The 17,703-nt window shown below is 38.4% G+C and overlaps 1 protein-coding gene across 1 annotated transcript in view; it reads right to left on the bottom strand.

Annotated features, from left to right (window-relative positions):
* Nucleotides 1–824: 824 nt before the first annotated feature.
* The window catches only part of LOC306814401 (interleukin-6 receptor subunit beta-like), a 31,345-nt gene continuing 14,466 nt past the window's right edge, over nt 825–17,703 (bottom strand). Inside the window, exons 8-16 of the mRNA XM_079330396.1 lie at nt 16,684–16,894; nt 14,458–14,616; nt 13,308–13,430; nt 12,580–12,732; nt 9,789–9,932; nt 6,641–6,737; nt 4,592–4,673; nt 2,793–2,905; nt 825–1,656 (exon numbers count right to left, since the gene is read on the bottom strand). Of these exons, the coding sequence (XP_079186522.1) occupies nt 1,143–1,656; nt 2,793–2,905; nt 4,592–4,673; nt 6,641–6,737; nt 9,789–9,932; nt 12,580–12,732; nt 13,308–13,430; nt 14,458–14,616; nt 16,684–16,894 (1,596 nt within the window). The 3' untranslated portion in view covers nt 825–1,142. The remainder of the gene's footprint in view (nt 1,657–2,792; nt 2,906–4,591; nt 4,674–6,640; nt 6,738–9,788; nt 9,933–12,579; nt 12,733–13,307; nt 13,431–14,457; nt 14,617–16,683; nt 16,895–17,703) is intronic.

Below are 17,703 nucleotides of genomic sequence, written 5' to 3'. Positions count from 1 at the left end.
ATGGATTCTCATTAAATTAGTGAAGTGGGGATATGGAATTTCTCTGAGCTTTTTCAAACATGCCTATTCTACAATTCATACTGCCTAGTATGAGTCAAAATATTTGTGTGGATGCCAATAATCCTCCACTTTTAATGAGATAATTTTTTAAAGTGTCCATCTATGGATTCTCTGGTGCTTATGATACAGTTGATCAATTTCTTTCTCTACAAAGCAATTTTAATAAAATGTTCCTTAAACTTGAGACAGCAACAATAAACTGGGTCTTCTACAATAAGTGCAGACCATTAATGCCTGCAGAGTTCATGACTGAGAAACTCTTGTTAGCCAGAAAGTGGTTCAGACTCCTTGCATTGTGGAGATACATGGAGTCCCATAGACTTCCATTGAGGAAGACCCTTTTATCCCCTGTGTTCCAGCGGCTCCTCTTCCACGCAATTATTGTCATTGCAGTGTGAAAACATATCTGCAGCTACACCTCACCACAAACTATGGATGGGTTTTTCTGAATGTGTAGGAAATTGTAGGAGGAAATAGCCTTAATTTAATATAAGTAACAACTCCAATACTGCTAATGAAACTTATAAACCTCAATTACACAGCACTATTTATCTACAATGACTGAAGTTCTAGAATGTAAAGCACTAATGGTGTTTTACAAATATCAATAAGCAAACTTTTGATTCCTAATTTGGAAGATTTGCACTAATTTCTTTGACCAGCTTTGACTGGAGAGCTTCTTAGGAGTGGTAGATACTTTTGCTGGATTTTTTTTGCTGAAGAACTTATGAGATCTGAAAATCAGACCTGAAGCTGTTCATTGCGAGTAGAGTGGAAGCTTTGAGTGGCTTCTGAGTGTCCTGGAGCAAAATACCAAGCAAGAGGTACTTTACACAAAGATTTTTCTTATAAGTCCCTGAAAGTTTTTCCTGTGTGAAGATGGTGGGACTTTCCACCAATGACGGTGATGAAATAGCTAATCTAATCAGATAATCAATCTATTTCACCAAGGAAACTTACTGTAGTGGAGATAACTATTGCCAACAGCTCGCTGTTCTGTATGGTTCTAAAGGCCCTGCTGAAGTATAAAAATATTTGGAGCTTGATTTTATGGTAAGGAAAACAATGAAGATGCTTCAGGTTTAATTGGCTTGTCCCATGAAATTTGGTCCAGATGGCAAAAGAACCACCTGGCTTTGTTTGAGGTAGTCATGAGAAGCAAACAAAACCTTGTGCACAGTTTGTGCTGGCTTACTGCTCAGCTCGATTTCCAGAGGAGGATGAGCAGTTCTTTCAGGCATGCTCACTGCCAGGCTCATCAGGGCTTTCTGACTAAACTCCAGGCTGGCATAGTCACTTAAGAGAGGTACATCCGTGGAAATGGTGTCTTCTTCACTTGTAACTGCTTCTACAGGGATTTCTTCATGCCTTGGGCTCATGTCTATGCTATTGCTAAGTTTTTCTGACTGGCAGGTGTCATGATTGCTGTCTTCACCATCTGTGAAGAGGTCTAGCGTCAGAGAAGCTTTTGACTCATGCTCTATGATGATAAAGCTGGTGGTGTCATTTTCTGACATGATCTGAAGCAGTGACCTTGAAACAGACTTCCAATTACTCTGTAAGACAAAGTAAGGAAAAAGAATTATTATTCTAATGCTAATTAATCAATTTAATCTCATATTTGGTTTTAGAAATATGAATGAAAATATTTCCCTAATCTAAAGGACCATCTTCTCCTGTCCCATAGCATTTAATCAAAGTTTTTCTTGCTTCTATGTTTATTTGGGAGCAAAAGTAGTGATGATGAAATGTAAGCCTCAGGATGTGCTGTTCTGAGAACACAGCTTTCAAAAAGTTTAGCATTTTACTATAAAAAGGCAGTAACTTGAACAGCAGCCAGACAAGATTAAGCTGTCAGCTGCTATGAACAGTTTGTTATTAAACTTCATGCCATGTTGTGATCTGAGTATACCTGGGGTAAAATTTTTTTGCAATTTCTAAATGGTTGAATGGAGAACAATTGGTAACACCAAGCTTCCTTATTTTCCACCTATTCTATATTTGCCATAATGTTTTTTAAATATGGGCAGGTTGGTATAACTATTAGATCTTCCTTCCTTCCTTCCTTCCTTCCTTCCTTCCTTCCTTCCTTCCTTCCTTCCTTCCTTCCTTCCTTGAATCCTTCCTTCCTTCCTTCCTTCCTGGAATCCTTCCTGGAATCTTTCCTGGAATCCTTCCTTTCTGGAATCCTTCCTGGAATCCTTACTTCCTGGAATCCTTCCTTCCCCCCTGCCCTCTCATCCCCACTTAGTCTAAATTTGTTTGCACTGGGTTTTTTGCAAGAAATAAATGTGTGTATTGTTTTTTATTTTCTTTCTTCTTACAATTTCTGGTCTGACTGGGAAATGAGAATGTTATTCTTTGAAGTCTCAGCAATACCAAAGAAAATATATCTATTTTTCTCTTGTAATGGGATAAGCAAACATGGTTAACTGCATGGTTAACTTCTGCGTTGTTTTGAATAAAGATCTGTATGATATGTACCTTCTTTTTTAAACATAGCAGTGCTATGATTCTGTCTGAAAGAGGCAATAGGTGAAGAAGAAGAAGAAGAAGAAGAAGAAGAAGAAGAAGAAGAAGAAGAAGAAGAAGAAGAAGCATCTTTGAAGAATCTTGCCTATATCTGAGGAGCAGGAGACTGATTTGGATGCCTGACTGATGTTTTCATTCTCCATAGTTCATTTTCCAGGTCTCTGTAATGAGTGTCTCCAGTTCCTCCTGCTGCTCTGTACTGTGTGTTATTGACTTCTAGTTTGTTAAGTAATTCCCTGTCTGCACAACAAGTCATCTTGCCGCCTTTTTGGATTATTCTTGTGTTTTTATCAAGAGTTGCTAAGTTGCTCAACTAAAGCAGTACAGTTCAGACTCGCAACAGCTAGAAATCAAATGAATGTACTGAATATAGCAATATAGCAAGATTTGCTCCCTGCCCCTGTTTTGCCATGCCTATTTGGGGAATACGTTTCTCCACAATCCATTAATTGTTCAGAATACCAAATTACTTCTAGACAATATGTCTGGTAAACTGTTTATTGTCCAGTCTCCTGACATAGTGCTTTTTCTGCTTTCTCCCAAGCCATTACCTGGTATCTGGTATCTGACGTATTGCTAACATTACAGTATTCTCTACCAGGCATGGTTAATACAGACTTAATTCTCTTTGCCAGTTGTTTTGCTTCTTCTGGAAAAGTTAAAGACATTTTAGATTAATATATTTTGTTTTTAAGCATTTTATGTCAAAATGGCACTGAGGTTCATGAAATCTACTTGTTCTTTCTCTAGCATGCAGTCTCAGTGTATTTCACTTGCAATTCTTCATTGCAAATGAAGAACCTGATGACTAGCTCATCACTTCTTTATCTACATTTAGTTGGAAGAAATGAAGAAAGCAAGTGAGGAAGTCCTGGAATATGAAAATCCATACTTGCTCTGTTGCAGGAAGCAATGCTGATGTTCAGCAAAACTTCTGTTTATCACCAGACTATCAGGGTCTTCTGAAATGTTGTTTCTGATTACTTCACTCTGTATCCTAGTTCTGGACAGTGTCTGGCTTGTAGATATCTATCAGCCTATGCCCAAAATTTGATGAGATAGCCTGCTTGTTAGAGCTCATGAGATAAACTATTGTCAAGTGCCAAATTAAGTTCAAGTCTTCCAGAAAAAGAAATTTATAAAGGAAAGCAGTACTAATTCCTGGTACAAAATCACAATCATAGGTGGTCTGAAACTTAGGAGATAAACTTAGATGTTCTGAAAGAAGGACTTTTAGTATCAGATGTCACCAAAATTACAGCAGAAATCTCATTGAAAGGGGGAAGGCAAGAAGGCAAAGATACAAATAAGTTCACTAATAGACAAAAGTGGATAATGTCTCCAACTGCTTCTAAAAGCTGTATTTTTTCCTACCAACTAATTTCCCTGCTTCGTTAGTGCTGAAATTCATGTATTCTTACCAAAACATATGGGAAATCTGTGGGTAAGAAGTGAGCACGCTGCTGAACCTGGGTCCTGTTGGCTAGTAGGTGATCCTCAGACAGCTACCAGCTGCTAGTCAGAGCCCCTGGACTGCTTTGAAGGCAAGCAGGGACCAAGGAGTGAGGAGCAGGCTTCAGAAAATACCATGTTACATGGCCTTTGTCATAATACTTCTCTGGAACTAGGCCACAACTCACTACTTTGTATTTTGAACAACTTGTACTTAAAAATCAGTTTGAATTGGTGAAAACTGACTGGACGTAAAACTTGAATTTCCCTATTTAGACTCCATCTACCCACATTCAGCTTTGATTTGTTCTTTTAAGAACCTGCCTTTAAAAATGCTCTACAATGTACTCAAAAAAATTCCAAGACTTATTACACTTAAAAGAGTAAACAACCTATGGCTAAATAACAAGCACCCCACGGCCCCATCCTATATTTACTCTGGCTTCCAAGCAGTTGATATTAGACATTTTCTAGAGTGAAGTGTGAAAGGACAGATAACGAGCATTATAGATTAATCAAAGATCTCCCAGATCTGCATTTTTCATGCTGTCAGAAGAGTACTTGCCATATCTTGGAGTGCGCTGCTGTTTCTTGGGCTTGGTACACTGGACCAGTATGATATTTTCAGCCTGTAGAGGAGTATTTTATATTTAACATGAGGTTAAATGACTCACATTTCATATGCATTTAAATTAATTACTGTTCACATCTAGTATATTAACATTTTTGTAACCATCAAAAAAGGTGTTCTACAGAGACATTTAATTAAAATTAATTAAATTAATTAAAAGCTGAAGACCAAACTTGGTAGTCTACACTAAAATGCTGAGTTAATGATGATTAGCATCTTTGTTTAGTGACAAAGAAGCTGTGAAAATGCTGGCAATATTGTCTCTTTCTGTAGATTTAATCTATATATCTAATTTGCTATCATTTGCACAAAACCTTCATCTTCCTTGAGGGCTTTGGGACATACAGGGTGAAGTTTGTTTCAGTACATATTTGGTCCTGGGCTTGGATTTAAAAGTTTTTTTTTCCCGAATACTAAGAGCAAGATTGTGCTACATTCAGCCCATGTGGAATGGCATTGGTACTCTGGAAGGAGCTCTAAGGAGACAACACAATTCCTGCTCTTTCCTGATTGAGTTTGGCTCATTCTGAGATCTATTACATACAGTATCTCACCTCCATAAAAAAAAAAGCATGAACAAAGATGTAAGAGAGGCTGAGAATTTAAGTAGGCCATACCTCTGCCTTAGTGTTGGCTTCAGTATTTTTCAGTTTTGAAATTGAATCTGGAATTCATTAGCTTTAGGGTACTTTGCCTCTGCTTAGGCTGTGGTTGGAGGTAAAGAGTGTGGTTTTAAAGTTAGCTGATCTCTTGCTGATTCTCTGATGATGGGTGTTTGGCTGGCTGCTGAGTCCTTTCTTACAAATCAACAAGATTGACATGAGGTCATCACTGGGAGCCTCTATCTCAGTTCAAAGTGTTCAATATCACTACAAATGTACAAATTTAAGCACTATTTTGTAGTACTACAATGGATTCTTGTGTACTTCCTGGTTGTTTTGTGTTTTATTTTGTTTTTTTTCCCCGTGTTCTTTCCCAATGGGCCCAGACAATGAAGTGTGGTCCTGTGTTGAACAAAATGAAGTTTGCTGTAGATCAAAACTTCTGTACGTCTCAGAAGTTCCCAGCAAAACTGCTGTGTCAACAACTGCTGTGCAACTTAAAATACAATCTGAAAAGGTAAGAGCATGTGAGGCTTCATGTGGAGTCTGTTTCCCAGTGCAGGGGCAGGAGTTCAGGGTAAAGCAGGCTATGTCATGCTGTGTGGCTTTCAAGCCACAGGTTGTGCCATCTGTCCTTTAGCAGCTGTGCTTCCAGCTTCTGAGGCTGGTGCTTTATATAAAGGAGAAAAGGGGAGGGTATCATTCTAGGACACCAAACTGTAACATGAGTGGCTCTATGCAATTAAGTTTTTCAGAAAATTAGTATTAGAACCTATTACTATGCAAATCTTTTAGTCATAGTGTATGCCCGTAGTATTGTGCCTCATTTTATTATGTGGGGGTGAATACTTTATTATTGCAGAAAACAATTTCTCTTAAAATAAGAGGACCACTTCCAGATTTTATAGGCACCCTTGTTACTCTCTCTCTTGTTCCTGCTCATTCATATATTGCTCTTTCTCATTATGTGATTATGTGCATACTTTATGCATTTAATATCCAAATGTATTTACAAGAAACATATTGGATAAAAATAATCAAGTGCATGCTTTTTCTATATATCTATAGCATATTTCCACATAAGAGAAATGGTCCCAGCTCTAAGAGTATTTGTGACAGGAGGCAGTCGGATAAAAGAATCAAAAGCTAAAGAGTATAGATTTTTTCAAATTTGTTTTACCATTTTAATCAGCTTATAGTAGCTTGTAATTGCTCTCACTGTGAGATTAGTGTGGTGGCTTCTGTCTTGTGTGTTTTCTGAGTTGTATTGCCTTTAATGACAAAAAAGGCCCAGTGCTATGAAACTCAGAGCTAAGCAAAAAAAGAGTGCTGCTAACAACTCCAGCCAATATTCTTTTCTTACCTTTTAATCACCAAAGAACAAGTGAGGGGTGCAAAAATCAGAATGAATATTGTGCTGAAACAAAGACCAATCACAAAACCTTCAAGTTCTCCTTTATCTGATGGGAAACAGAAAGCTTGAATCAGATTTATGTTGTTAAGCACAGAAAGACCTTATTAACTTCATGAGAGAAATATTTAAAACAGAAGTCAAAGCCAACTTTACACAGGTTCTGGAATGTAAGTAAAAGCTAGTTAAAACTAAACCTGGTATTCTCAGAGGAGTGTGAACTTTTCAGACTTATATTTTTAAGATATCTAAGTATCATGGAGTCACAGAATGATTGGGATTTGAAGGTATCTCTGGAGATTATCTATTCTAATCCCCTGCTAAAGCAGTTTCACCTAAAGTGGGTGACACAGGATTGCATCCTGTCAAGTTCTGAGTATCTCTAGGGAAGAAGAATCCCCAGCCTCTCTGGGCAATCAGTTCCTGTACTGTGCCACCCTCACAGCAAATAAGTTCTTCATCATGTTCAGGTGGAAATTCCTGTGTTTCAGTTTATGCTCATTGAGTTGTACCACTGAGCACCACAGAAGAGTCTGGCCCCATCCTCCTGATTTTGCCCTTAGGGTATTTGTATACATTGACAAGATCTCTTTGTTGCTTCTTCTCCATGATAAAAAGGCCCAGCTCTCTCAGCCTTCCTTCATCAGTAAGATGCTCCAGTTACCTAAACACCTTTTCCATCCTCCACTGGAGCCATCCCAGCAGCTCCATGTCTCTCCTGTGCTGAGGAGCCCAGACCTGGACACAGCACTCCAGGTGAGGCCTCACCAGAGCTGAGTGCAGGGGCAGGATCACCTCCCTTCCCCTGCTGGCAATGCTCCTACCAATGTTCCCCAGGATCCCATTGGATTTCTTGGCCACCAGGACACGCTGCTGGCTCATGGGCAGCTTGTTGTCCAGCAGGAGCCCCAGGCCCTTCTCTGCAGAGCTGCTCCCCAGCAGGTCAGCCCCAGGCTGTGCTGGTGCCTGGGGCTGTTCCTCCCCACTGTACCACTAATCTGTAATTAGCCATTTTCCAGTCCTTAATGCAAACCTGTATGTCCTATTGCCTCTTAATACTTGTTTGAGATAACTTCTATCAATATCCCACCTACCTAAAGTGGAGGAAGTTTTTGGGTTGTTAATGAAGGTTGATAAAATGCTCAGGCTGATGCCTTAAGTTTCAGCTTTCGTATTTTTCAGATTCTGTACTGCCTTAGTGTATGACTCTGAACATAAGGTGTTAGCAAGTTCTCTTTACAGTTAGACAAAACAATCCTTTTCCAGCCTGAGAACCAAGGATGCCATTGCAGCTTCAAGCCCAAAAAAGTGTAAACAACAGCGAATTGAGGAGAGCAAACTGAGAGGATGGGACATCATAACCTGAAGCAGTAATCAGACAATTGACCCAATATAAAAATGGACCAAAACTTATAAAAGTTGGAAAACTTTTGACTTGGAGTCTGTCTTGTGTCCATCTTGTCCATCTTAGCTGTAGCCACTGCCAGGTTTTTGTACTGCCCAAAGTGTGTCCTTTGAAGGCCTTTTAGTAAATACCTGCTTTATTCCTTTAGCATTGCCTCTGTTCCAGGCAGCCTCTTTAGGCATCAAGGTTAGCACAGCAACCAAAACTGACTGTGATGTTGAGTGAGTCAGTGTAGAGGTCTTCTTTATAGATGGAGATATCAGAAGGTCAAAAATAGTGCCAGTAGAATGTGGTCAGTTCATGTTGGTGTCACTGATATTGACAAACCATATTTGCAAAAAGAAGCCACTTGCTTTTTCTTCTCCTACCCATCCCTCAACAATGTTTTCTATTTTTTTTCTTTTCTTTTATTTTATTTTTAACAAAACAGCTACCTAATATTAAAAACTAATTTGGAAAGCTGCAAATTACTTTCCTGTTGAAATTTGTTTTTTATAGCAAAGAAACCTGAGATTCTTCAAATGGATTAAATAACCTGTGAAATATTTGGGGAGAGCAAAATCAGTGAATGTAATGTTTAAATTCAGTGAAATTGCTCAATTTTTTTAAATGTTGTATTAATCTCACTCTGCATTTTTGTTACTTTACTGAAAAAATTGGATGCTGCCCAAATATATATTTGGTAGGATAAATGAAATAGACCTTTTGAAGAAAAGCTCCAGGGAGACTTTAATATTTTGTGTTGACATGAGAAAGTTTTCAGTGGGGGGAGGAGGGGTGAAAATGCTGTTGATTACAAGAAAGATTTTGTGTTTCTTTTTCTTTTTCTAAACTCTGCTTTACACTTTTGAATATTTAGTTGTATGTTTTTATACCTCCTTCACTTAATAAAAAAAAAGCTGGGAGAAACCATTTGCACGCTTCTGTCTCTGAACATAACAGGTTACTGATACCATCTTAGCAAGTTCTGTTCTTTTTCTATTTAGAAATCTTCATTAAGGGAAGCTGTGGTCAAACAAAAAAAAGTCTGTTGCAGTGTTAGTTTTAGTTTAACTGAAGGAGTGTTACAAATGTTTGAAAGACTAAGTTTAGCCAACCCTATATGATTTTAATGTTTTTAGACTTTTAAAATGTAACTGTATTGGTCACAGCCTAACCAGGAACTTCTGAAAAAAGCAAACTTTTGCCAGTGACCTAAAGGACCTGGTACTTAAAAAGTGCTTAAATTATCGGAAGGCAAAAAATACTTTGATTAGTATTCTCCCACACTAGGAGCAATTGAAAATATTTAATCTTTCTTTTTGCAGTTAGTGGCTCAGTTAGCCAATTTTACGTGATTGCTCAGGATTTTGCCAACAGCAGATGATTGAACATTACTAGTCACAGTCAGAAATTTCAGCTGCTGAAATCTAGACAGTAATTGTCAATAAATAAAGATATGTGCAAATAGTTAGTACAAAAAGGTCAGAAAAGGTTTCAGAAATGAATCCTAGCTAAGTCTGCCCTATATCCTAGGTAATGAAGTACAAGCAGAGTTGTTCTGTGACACAAAGTTTACCTCTTGCAGAGGAAAATTTTTTTGTGTTTGCTCTCAGTAACTGAGGATTGAATAATAAATCTTGTGAGCTAGCATAGAGAGAGCATAAAGCAAGGGTTCATGCTGGGTAATGCAGATGCATAGAGGTTCCACGGTACCATATTTTGGAGTGCTGAAAGGTTGTGAAGGAGTCAGAGGTCCTTCCCCAGCATTAGTGAATCCTGAAATCTGCACACGATAGGTGGTCTTCTTCTTCAGTCCGGTGAGATGGTAACTTGTGGTGGAAGAGTTGAGAGTAATAGCTGAAAGAGGTTTTAGCAGGAGATGATTAGATGAATTCTCATGGCTGAGCATGTATCAGCATAGCTGATTGGGGAAAAGGCAAAATTTCAGTGCCCTGATCCTCATCTGGAGGAAACCAAACACTGCAGGTGTTCTTTGGATGGGTACAAGATTTCTTCAAAATATTTCTGTACATTTTAAATCCAGAGGTTAAAAACATGACCTTTTAACACAGCAAGGCTGTATTGGGTTTGTATGGCTAAGTTTTGATAGCAGGGGTGCTACAGGCTGATTTCTGTGAGAAGCTGCTTGAAGCTTCCAATGCCCGACAGATTCAATCCCAGCCATCCCCAGGACAGATGTGCTGCTGGCCAAGGTGAGCCAATTAGAAATGGTGCTAATGCCTCTGTGATAACAGAAAAAAAAAAAAAAAAAAAAAAAAAGGAAAAGAAAGGTAATTGCAGCCAGAGGAGAGGAGGGTGAGAATATGTGAGAAGAGCTGCTGTGCAGACACGAAGGTCAATGCAGAAGTGGGGACAGGAGGTGCTCCAGGGGCAGAGCTGAGGTGCCCATGGTGAGGCAGCTGTGCCCCTGCAGCCCATGGAGGAACACGGGGATGCAGAGATCCACCTGCAGCCCCTGGAGGAGACCCTGCTGGAGCAGGGGGATGCCTGAGAGGAGGCTGTGAATTCATGGGAAGCCCATGCTGGAGCAGGGTCCTAGTAGGACTTGTGACCCTGTGAGGGATCTAGGCTGGAACAGGCTATGCGTGAAGGACTTAATCCTGTAGGGAATGAACACTGTGGATGCTGGAGCAGTTAGTGAAGAGCTGTAGCCCATGGGATGAACTCATGCTGGAGAAGCTCATGGATAATTGTCTCCCATGGGAGGCAACCAACGCTGGAGTGGAAGAGTGACTCCTCTTACTGAGCAATGGCAGAAACAATTGGTGAGGAGCTGGCTGTAGCTCCCAGTCTGTGTCTCCCTGTGCTGCTGCTGGGGAAGAGCTGGAGCCCAGGAAGGAGGGAGTGCTGGGGAAAAGTGTTTTAAAGGTTTGTTTTACTTATCATAATCCTACTCTGAGTTTCATCAGCAATGAATTCCATTAATTTCCCCAAATCGAGTCTTTTGTGCCCATGCGGTGATCTGTAATCTCTCCTAGTCCTTACCTCAACCACTCCCCTCTCCACTTGCAGAGGGAATAGAGTGGCTCTGGCATCCAGCCAGAGTTAGACCATCACGAGTGGTGAATGCAGAAGGCTGTGTATACTTCATGAGATGAAAATATGTCTCACATGCTGAACAGTTGTTTCTATGTTGGCTGTTACCCCCAGTTAACATTAGAACTAGCCCTTATCATGTACTTTACTCTCACTCCAGTTGTCAGTAGTTGTTCAGCTTGACTCATGCCAGTGTTATTACTCATCATTCAGTACAGAAACAGGGCTGTGCTTTCTACTTTACCTGCTTTGTGGGGCTTTCAGCACAGCCTTTATTTTCTGATGGTGCAGTGACTTTTCCCTTGGCCAGAATAATGTACAAACAGTGATGTTGTAAGGATGCTTTTAATGGGGCAGAAATTACTTTTTAATTTTGCCACTGTGGATTTAAGATCTTCACAGAAGTGGATGTGATGCTGTAGCCTATGGACTTCCTTCCCCCAAATTTTCCAGTAAAATTATGCCTCCTGCCTGGAGAAAGTGGCAGTTGGCTGCCATGCCGCTGCTGTATTGACGGGAAAAGGCAGAACAAAAAATAAAGGAATTAGTTTCAGCCCTGTTGTTCCCATTCTGCCTCCTCTTGTGATGTCAGATGGTTTATGAAGTGGAACAGAATCTCCAGAAGACTTTTTATGGTTCTCCAAAGGCATAGGTCAACATGTATTATAGAACTCTTATCCCTTTGTCAGCTCTTAGGTGATATTTTCTTCCCAAGCATGTGTTCAATTTTATTTGAAAGTTCAGTATGTACAAAGTTATTGTATTATAACTTACGGCAAAGAGACTTTCTACTCTAGACCAGAAATAAAATGTTTATCCAAAGAATATGAGGATGTTTTAAAATAGAAAATTCAAGTGGTTTGAATTCAAAACTATTAATCTATTCCAATGTGTAGAAGTTTCATCATTTATAGTTTGCTAAGGTTGGAAAAGACCTTTAAGGTTATCCAAACTTAGACATAAAAACTACCAATTTAAGAAAATGCTTCCAAAATTTAATTTATAATGTCTTCGGAAACAGGTAAGAAATACAAATTGCTAATTTTGTATTGAGCTGAAAAATGAAATACAGAATGTCTTACATCTTATAGAAAGGCTTAGACTCAAGCTTGGATAAGGTGCAATGAAACATAAAAGTTGTTGTTGTGACTGAAATCGTAATATTGAACATGTATGTCTTCATTTAAGTGTTCAGAGAATTCTGATGTAGTTTTAGAAATCTAGTTTTTAAGAAAATAACAATATTTAATTTGAGATAATATCTAGAAAATTCTAAATGCTCGTGGGAGCATCTAGAGCATTAAAAGTCTAACCAGGAGCTGACCTTCGAGAGCAGAGTGCTCAATTTGAACAGAAATCATAAATAACTCAGTAGCCTTGATGGTCTGAATACAGGTTTTCTTTCATGACTCTGAGCTGCTGCTTTGTTCCGGCAATGGTGACTTACCTGGAGACTTTTTCATTGATGAATCTGTGTAACTGATCCTGTATCCCTGCAGAAAGCCCAAACGGTCTTCTACAGCTATTTCAGTCCACATCACAAGCGCAGAATGCTTTGTGATATTCAGAACTGTCACATTAGCAGGACCAGTCCTAGGAACTTAAAAAAACAGATATTTGAGCTCTGCATCAGTATCTGTACAATATACATACAAGACTGAAACCCAGCTCTTTTCAAGAAAGTTCATGTGGGATTCTAGATGCTATAAATACAACGTAAAGGGTGCAAGAGAAAGGAAAAATCCCATAAAGACCCTTCACCTGAAACAATAAAATGTTATCAAAGGAGGCAGAAATTGTGACTGTCTTATTACGAATATTTTACTTCAATAGCAAACAATAGCAACAGCCATACTCACTTCAACTTGCAATATAAAACACCATGCAATCGGGATTGGAAAACCTGATTTAATTTAAATTTGAGCCACATGGGCCTGAGACCATCTTTCTGTTATTTTTGGTAATGTCACACATAATAAAAATATTTTTGTCGACTTGTCAGTAAGGAACAGCACTCAGGTCATTCAACATAGTTATTGAGAATAAAGGCAATGCTAACCAGAGAAAGCTGTTAAGTCACCTGGAAAATAAATTTTGTGTAGTCTTCCTTTTATTGCAGCAAATAGGAAACAAGAAGAAATGTAGAGGGTGAGGTTATACAAAGGGAAGGAATACCTCCTTCAACAGAGTAAAAGTGGGTCACTCCAAATGTCTCTTCATGTCTTATGAAACTTTCACATTGACACACATCAGATGCATGTACCATTATTTTATACAATTTATACGGCTGCAAATTGCCTGGAAAACAAACAAAGGTATGTCAAGATTTACTGAAAAGTTATAAAAAAGAGGAAAGAGAACAGCTTCATAGATTTCCTGTATAGTTCTTACTTTCTGAGACTCATAATGTAAGTGTGTAGTGTTTTACATTGAGTATAAAATATGTACATCCTTCTTCAATGTCTCTAGATGTTTGATGCAAACTATTTCAAGGCCAGAATGAGACATAACATAGATTTTGTTGTAAAAGGTAAAAGATACATTTATAATCTCCTGATGGGAGATTTAGCTGCTGAAGAAGAAATTGGGAACTAAAATGTCTGTGGTTATCTTATTTCAGGGATAGGTTTTTCCCACTCAGCTAAAATATATAAACCCAAGAAAAATCTAGATGTAATGTGGCCCTAGAGATGTTGCAAAAGGACCAAGGTAAACAGTGCATTCTCCAGAAGACTTCGTAGAACTCTGAAGCTAAGTGGTCTCTATTGTACATAAAAACCAGTGATGAATGGCCTTTGCAAGAGTCAGCTGCATGACTTTAATCAAGATTTTCAATGCCTGTTCCATTAAGAAATCCCTGACTGAAGCCCATCATGTCTAGCATGGTAAGCAGAATACTGAAGTTAAGAACTTAGGCTTTGAGAAGTATAGATATTGGTATAAAAATATAAATTAATCTAAGGGAGTCTGTAACAGAACAGTTTATATTGAAAGATAAGCTTACCTAGGTAGGAGATGAGAAGTTTTTTTAAGCCAGTAATGTGTAGGTCTGCCTGGAATGTGGGCAAGGGGAAACATTGTTCCAATAGCTTAGCTGCGTTTCTTGCCCAACGGTATCCAGAAGAACCCTAATGAAAACTCTGATTTTTATTTGCCTTTTGTTTTTCTAAACATTAGATGATGACTCAGTATTGAACAAATATTAAGAGCTGTACTTATCTGGATGGATCTTCAGTTCTCCCTTAAAAATAGAACAAAAATCCTACTCTGCCCAACCAAAAATAACCAAGGCTGCCTCCAAAGGAGGTGTGGTGGTTGCTGTTACCTAATGTGAAATTTCCAGTAGTCGTAGTTATTATTTTCATGTGCATATCCTCTTTACCAGTTCCCCAGTCAACCACAAAACATTTTGGATTGTATTCTGGAGTCCATGTGACAACTGCATTAGTTCCCTGGCTTTTGACATGGATTTGACCAGGCAAGTCTGTGAACAAATATACAATCAGAGGTCAATAAAGAGGAAAGCAGTTTTCTCCCCTGTTGTTCTTCCTTTTTCTCTTTTCTTCTGTTTTTTTAAAGATTACTCATTAAGCAATTATCATAACTTACTTGTCATAGTAAGGTTTACATTTGTATTTTAATAGAGGAAACTTAGCATTTGCTACTTTGCAGTGGTGTCTGGGGGCTACAGTGTGGGTTGCTGTTTAAGACTTCTCCTGGTTTCTGATTGTTTGAAATTAAGTGGCTGTTCCAAGCCTCAGGTAGAAAAAGTCTTTTGTTGCTACATAATCTCCTGTGAGCCACAAGTAGCTGCTATACGCACAGTAACTCCAAGAGAGTTCTTGCCTGAGCAGGGGTGGAGGAGAAGGGGCTAATGATAGATCTTATCTAGATGATTTCATATTTCATGTATTTTGAATTTTATGAAAGGATTTTGAAGATTTTGACATTTTGAAAGACAGACTATCAAACTAGGAAAGACCTTCTGACTGACACTAAGGAGGAAAAAGGGCAACCTTCCATTTTGAGGTAAGAAGTGGACCTTGTGAGACACATAAACACTCTTCATTTTATCCCTGTCTTGAATACAACAAGAAAGGCAAATTAATTCTGAGGGAACTCTGGTTGTCTGAGGAGGCTGGGGCTGTCTGTTTAGCCTGGAGAAGAGGAGGCTCAAGGGAGACCTCATCACTCTACACAAGCACCAGAAAGGAGGATGTAACTGGGTGGGAGTCAGTCTCTTCTCCCAAGCAATAAGCCATAGGACAAGAGACACTGTCTTAAGCTGAGCCAGGGAACATTTAGGATCAACATTAGAAGGTATTTCTTCACAGAAAGAGAGACTGGGTCTTGGAATGGGCTGTGCAGGAAGGTGGTGGAGTCACTGTCCCTGGAGATGTTTAAGAAATAGTGGATGTGTCACTTTAGTGCCATGGCCTTGTTGACAGAGCACTGTTAGGTCATAAATTGGACTCTATGATTTCAGAGGTCTTTTCCAAACTAGTTGATTCTGTGATTCTGTAAAAAAATTACTGTACTAGCTGAGAAAAAGCTGTGTATGCTGAGAAAGGATTTAACTTAAGAATGCACCTAATGCAAGTATCCTCTCATTAATTAATGATAGATACAGACTAGCAGAAATACAATCAAATGGAAACAGAAATCTGGAGGGAGCCATGAAATACCGGCTCAGAGGCTAAGGAGACAACTAATTGTTAGTCAAAAGATGGCTTGAAGTGGTAGGATATATTACAATAGAAGAGAGTTAAGGGACTGAAATGTAAGGGCAAAACCAAGTGGTTACCTCTTTGCAAGGAAAAGGAGAACACCATGAGGGGAGTGTTAGAAAATTCTGGATAAGCAATCACTTGCAGCTATTCGAAGATCAACCAGAGTACTTGCACACTTATTTATTTTAAATGCTAAAGCTTAATTTAAAAAATTTTACTTTGTAAGAGAGGTTCTTATTATATTGCAATAAATACACCTCAAGACCATAACACATGAAAGTAGCTTATATTATAAGGAAGATATTATACAATAAGCTTTATTATTTAGATGAAAAGACTGCCTGTTTGGGCCTCAGAAAAGTTTGCATCTTTATTAGAGTGTGACATGTACATCCTATGTATTCCTTTTCTAGTGTCAGTTAGAGTAATATGCAATAAAGGACAGTAGCAAATCTCCTAACAGTTGTTTAGCTCAAGACCATAGACTTGCACATAGTTCTGTGAACTTTTTTTAAACTACTGGCATCAATTGATATTGAGGGCAGTCCATAAAACATTCTCCTAAGTAGATCCAGCATGTGGTACTTTCTCTAGGTTGGCAAAGAAAGAAATGTTAAAACGAATATTAAATTGCTAGTCTGTTAATTTCTACTGAAGTATCTTCTTAAGAAACAATTCTGACTCCTAGTATGTAAAAATATTAGCCTAATAAAAATTCAAGAGAATACTTTCATCTGTCACAAAGTCTATCAAAAAGTAGCCTTAGAGATTGGTCATAAAACTTCCCCACCATTATGGTGAGTAGATGATAAGGCAAGTACCTGTTGCAGAGAATTCTGGGACAATGTAGATGGCTCGTGGAGATTCTCCTGCTTCATTATAGGCAGAGATACTAAGTCTGTAGCAAGCCATGGAGAGATTAACATGAATTTTTCTGTCCTTGAGAGAGATGTGATTTGGTGGGTGTCTACAGCTGTTGGGTATTCTTTCCACATTAACAAAATATCCAAGGATGTTCTCACTTTGTGCTACCTAGCAGGAGGAAAATCATGATTATTCTATAAAAGCTGCTATGTCCCATGCAGAAAATCAAGAGGGATTTAACTGTATAAACAAAATGTAGCCCCTAATGATGGGGATAAAATCCTACTGTTTTGACTAGGTCATTAGGAATCAATGAAGTAAAGCACTTCCTTAAAGTAAAGAGCATGCTTAAATTGAGAGGCTTCAAGTACAGGATTAAGAGTTTTGTTTAATTGAGATTTTAGTTATGTGTATATGATTAGTAATAGCAATGAAGCAGCTGTCACATTATCTACATTTTCAGTGGAACATAACCCTCATTATCAGGAACTTGAAAGTTAATGAGATGTATTTAATTGAAATTTATGCCTCTGGGTATCCTCATCTGCTATGGCTTGGTTAGGTATGTAGTCTCTTTAAAGAGAAATGCTAGTAATTATGCTACAAATTTGGAACATATTAAATATCCATTGGTAGAAATTTTTGGTGGTGTTTCACTCATTATTTTACTGTACTAATCTTAATAAGAGACTGGAAAATTAGTGCTCGGAAATGGAAATTACTGCAATATAGACAGAAACCTAATACATGAAGGCCTGTGAATTCTTCAAGGATTATTTCTGATATCAAGACCGTCTGTTATTTCTGGCACAAAATTAATACTCTGTAGATACTATGGAGCTGTGATGCTGGGTTATCTTAATTAAATAATTGGATACATTTGGAGCAAAGGAAGGCATTTAATATAGACACGAAGACATTTAATAATTTAAAAGGCAGAAACATGTGTCTTGAGAGGAATTTCAGGTGAAGCTAGA

Source organism: Erithacus rubecula (genome assembly GCF_903797595.1).
Source record: "Erithacus rubecula genome assembly, chromosome: Z".
Classification (NCBI taxonomy): domain Eukaryota; kingdom Metazoa; phylum Chordata; class Aves; order Passeriformes; family Muscicapidae; genus Erithacus; species Erithacus rubecula.
The sequence above is the reverse complement of the archived record's forward strand: the minus strand, read 5'-3'. Positions and strand labels throughout refer to the sequence as shown.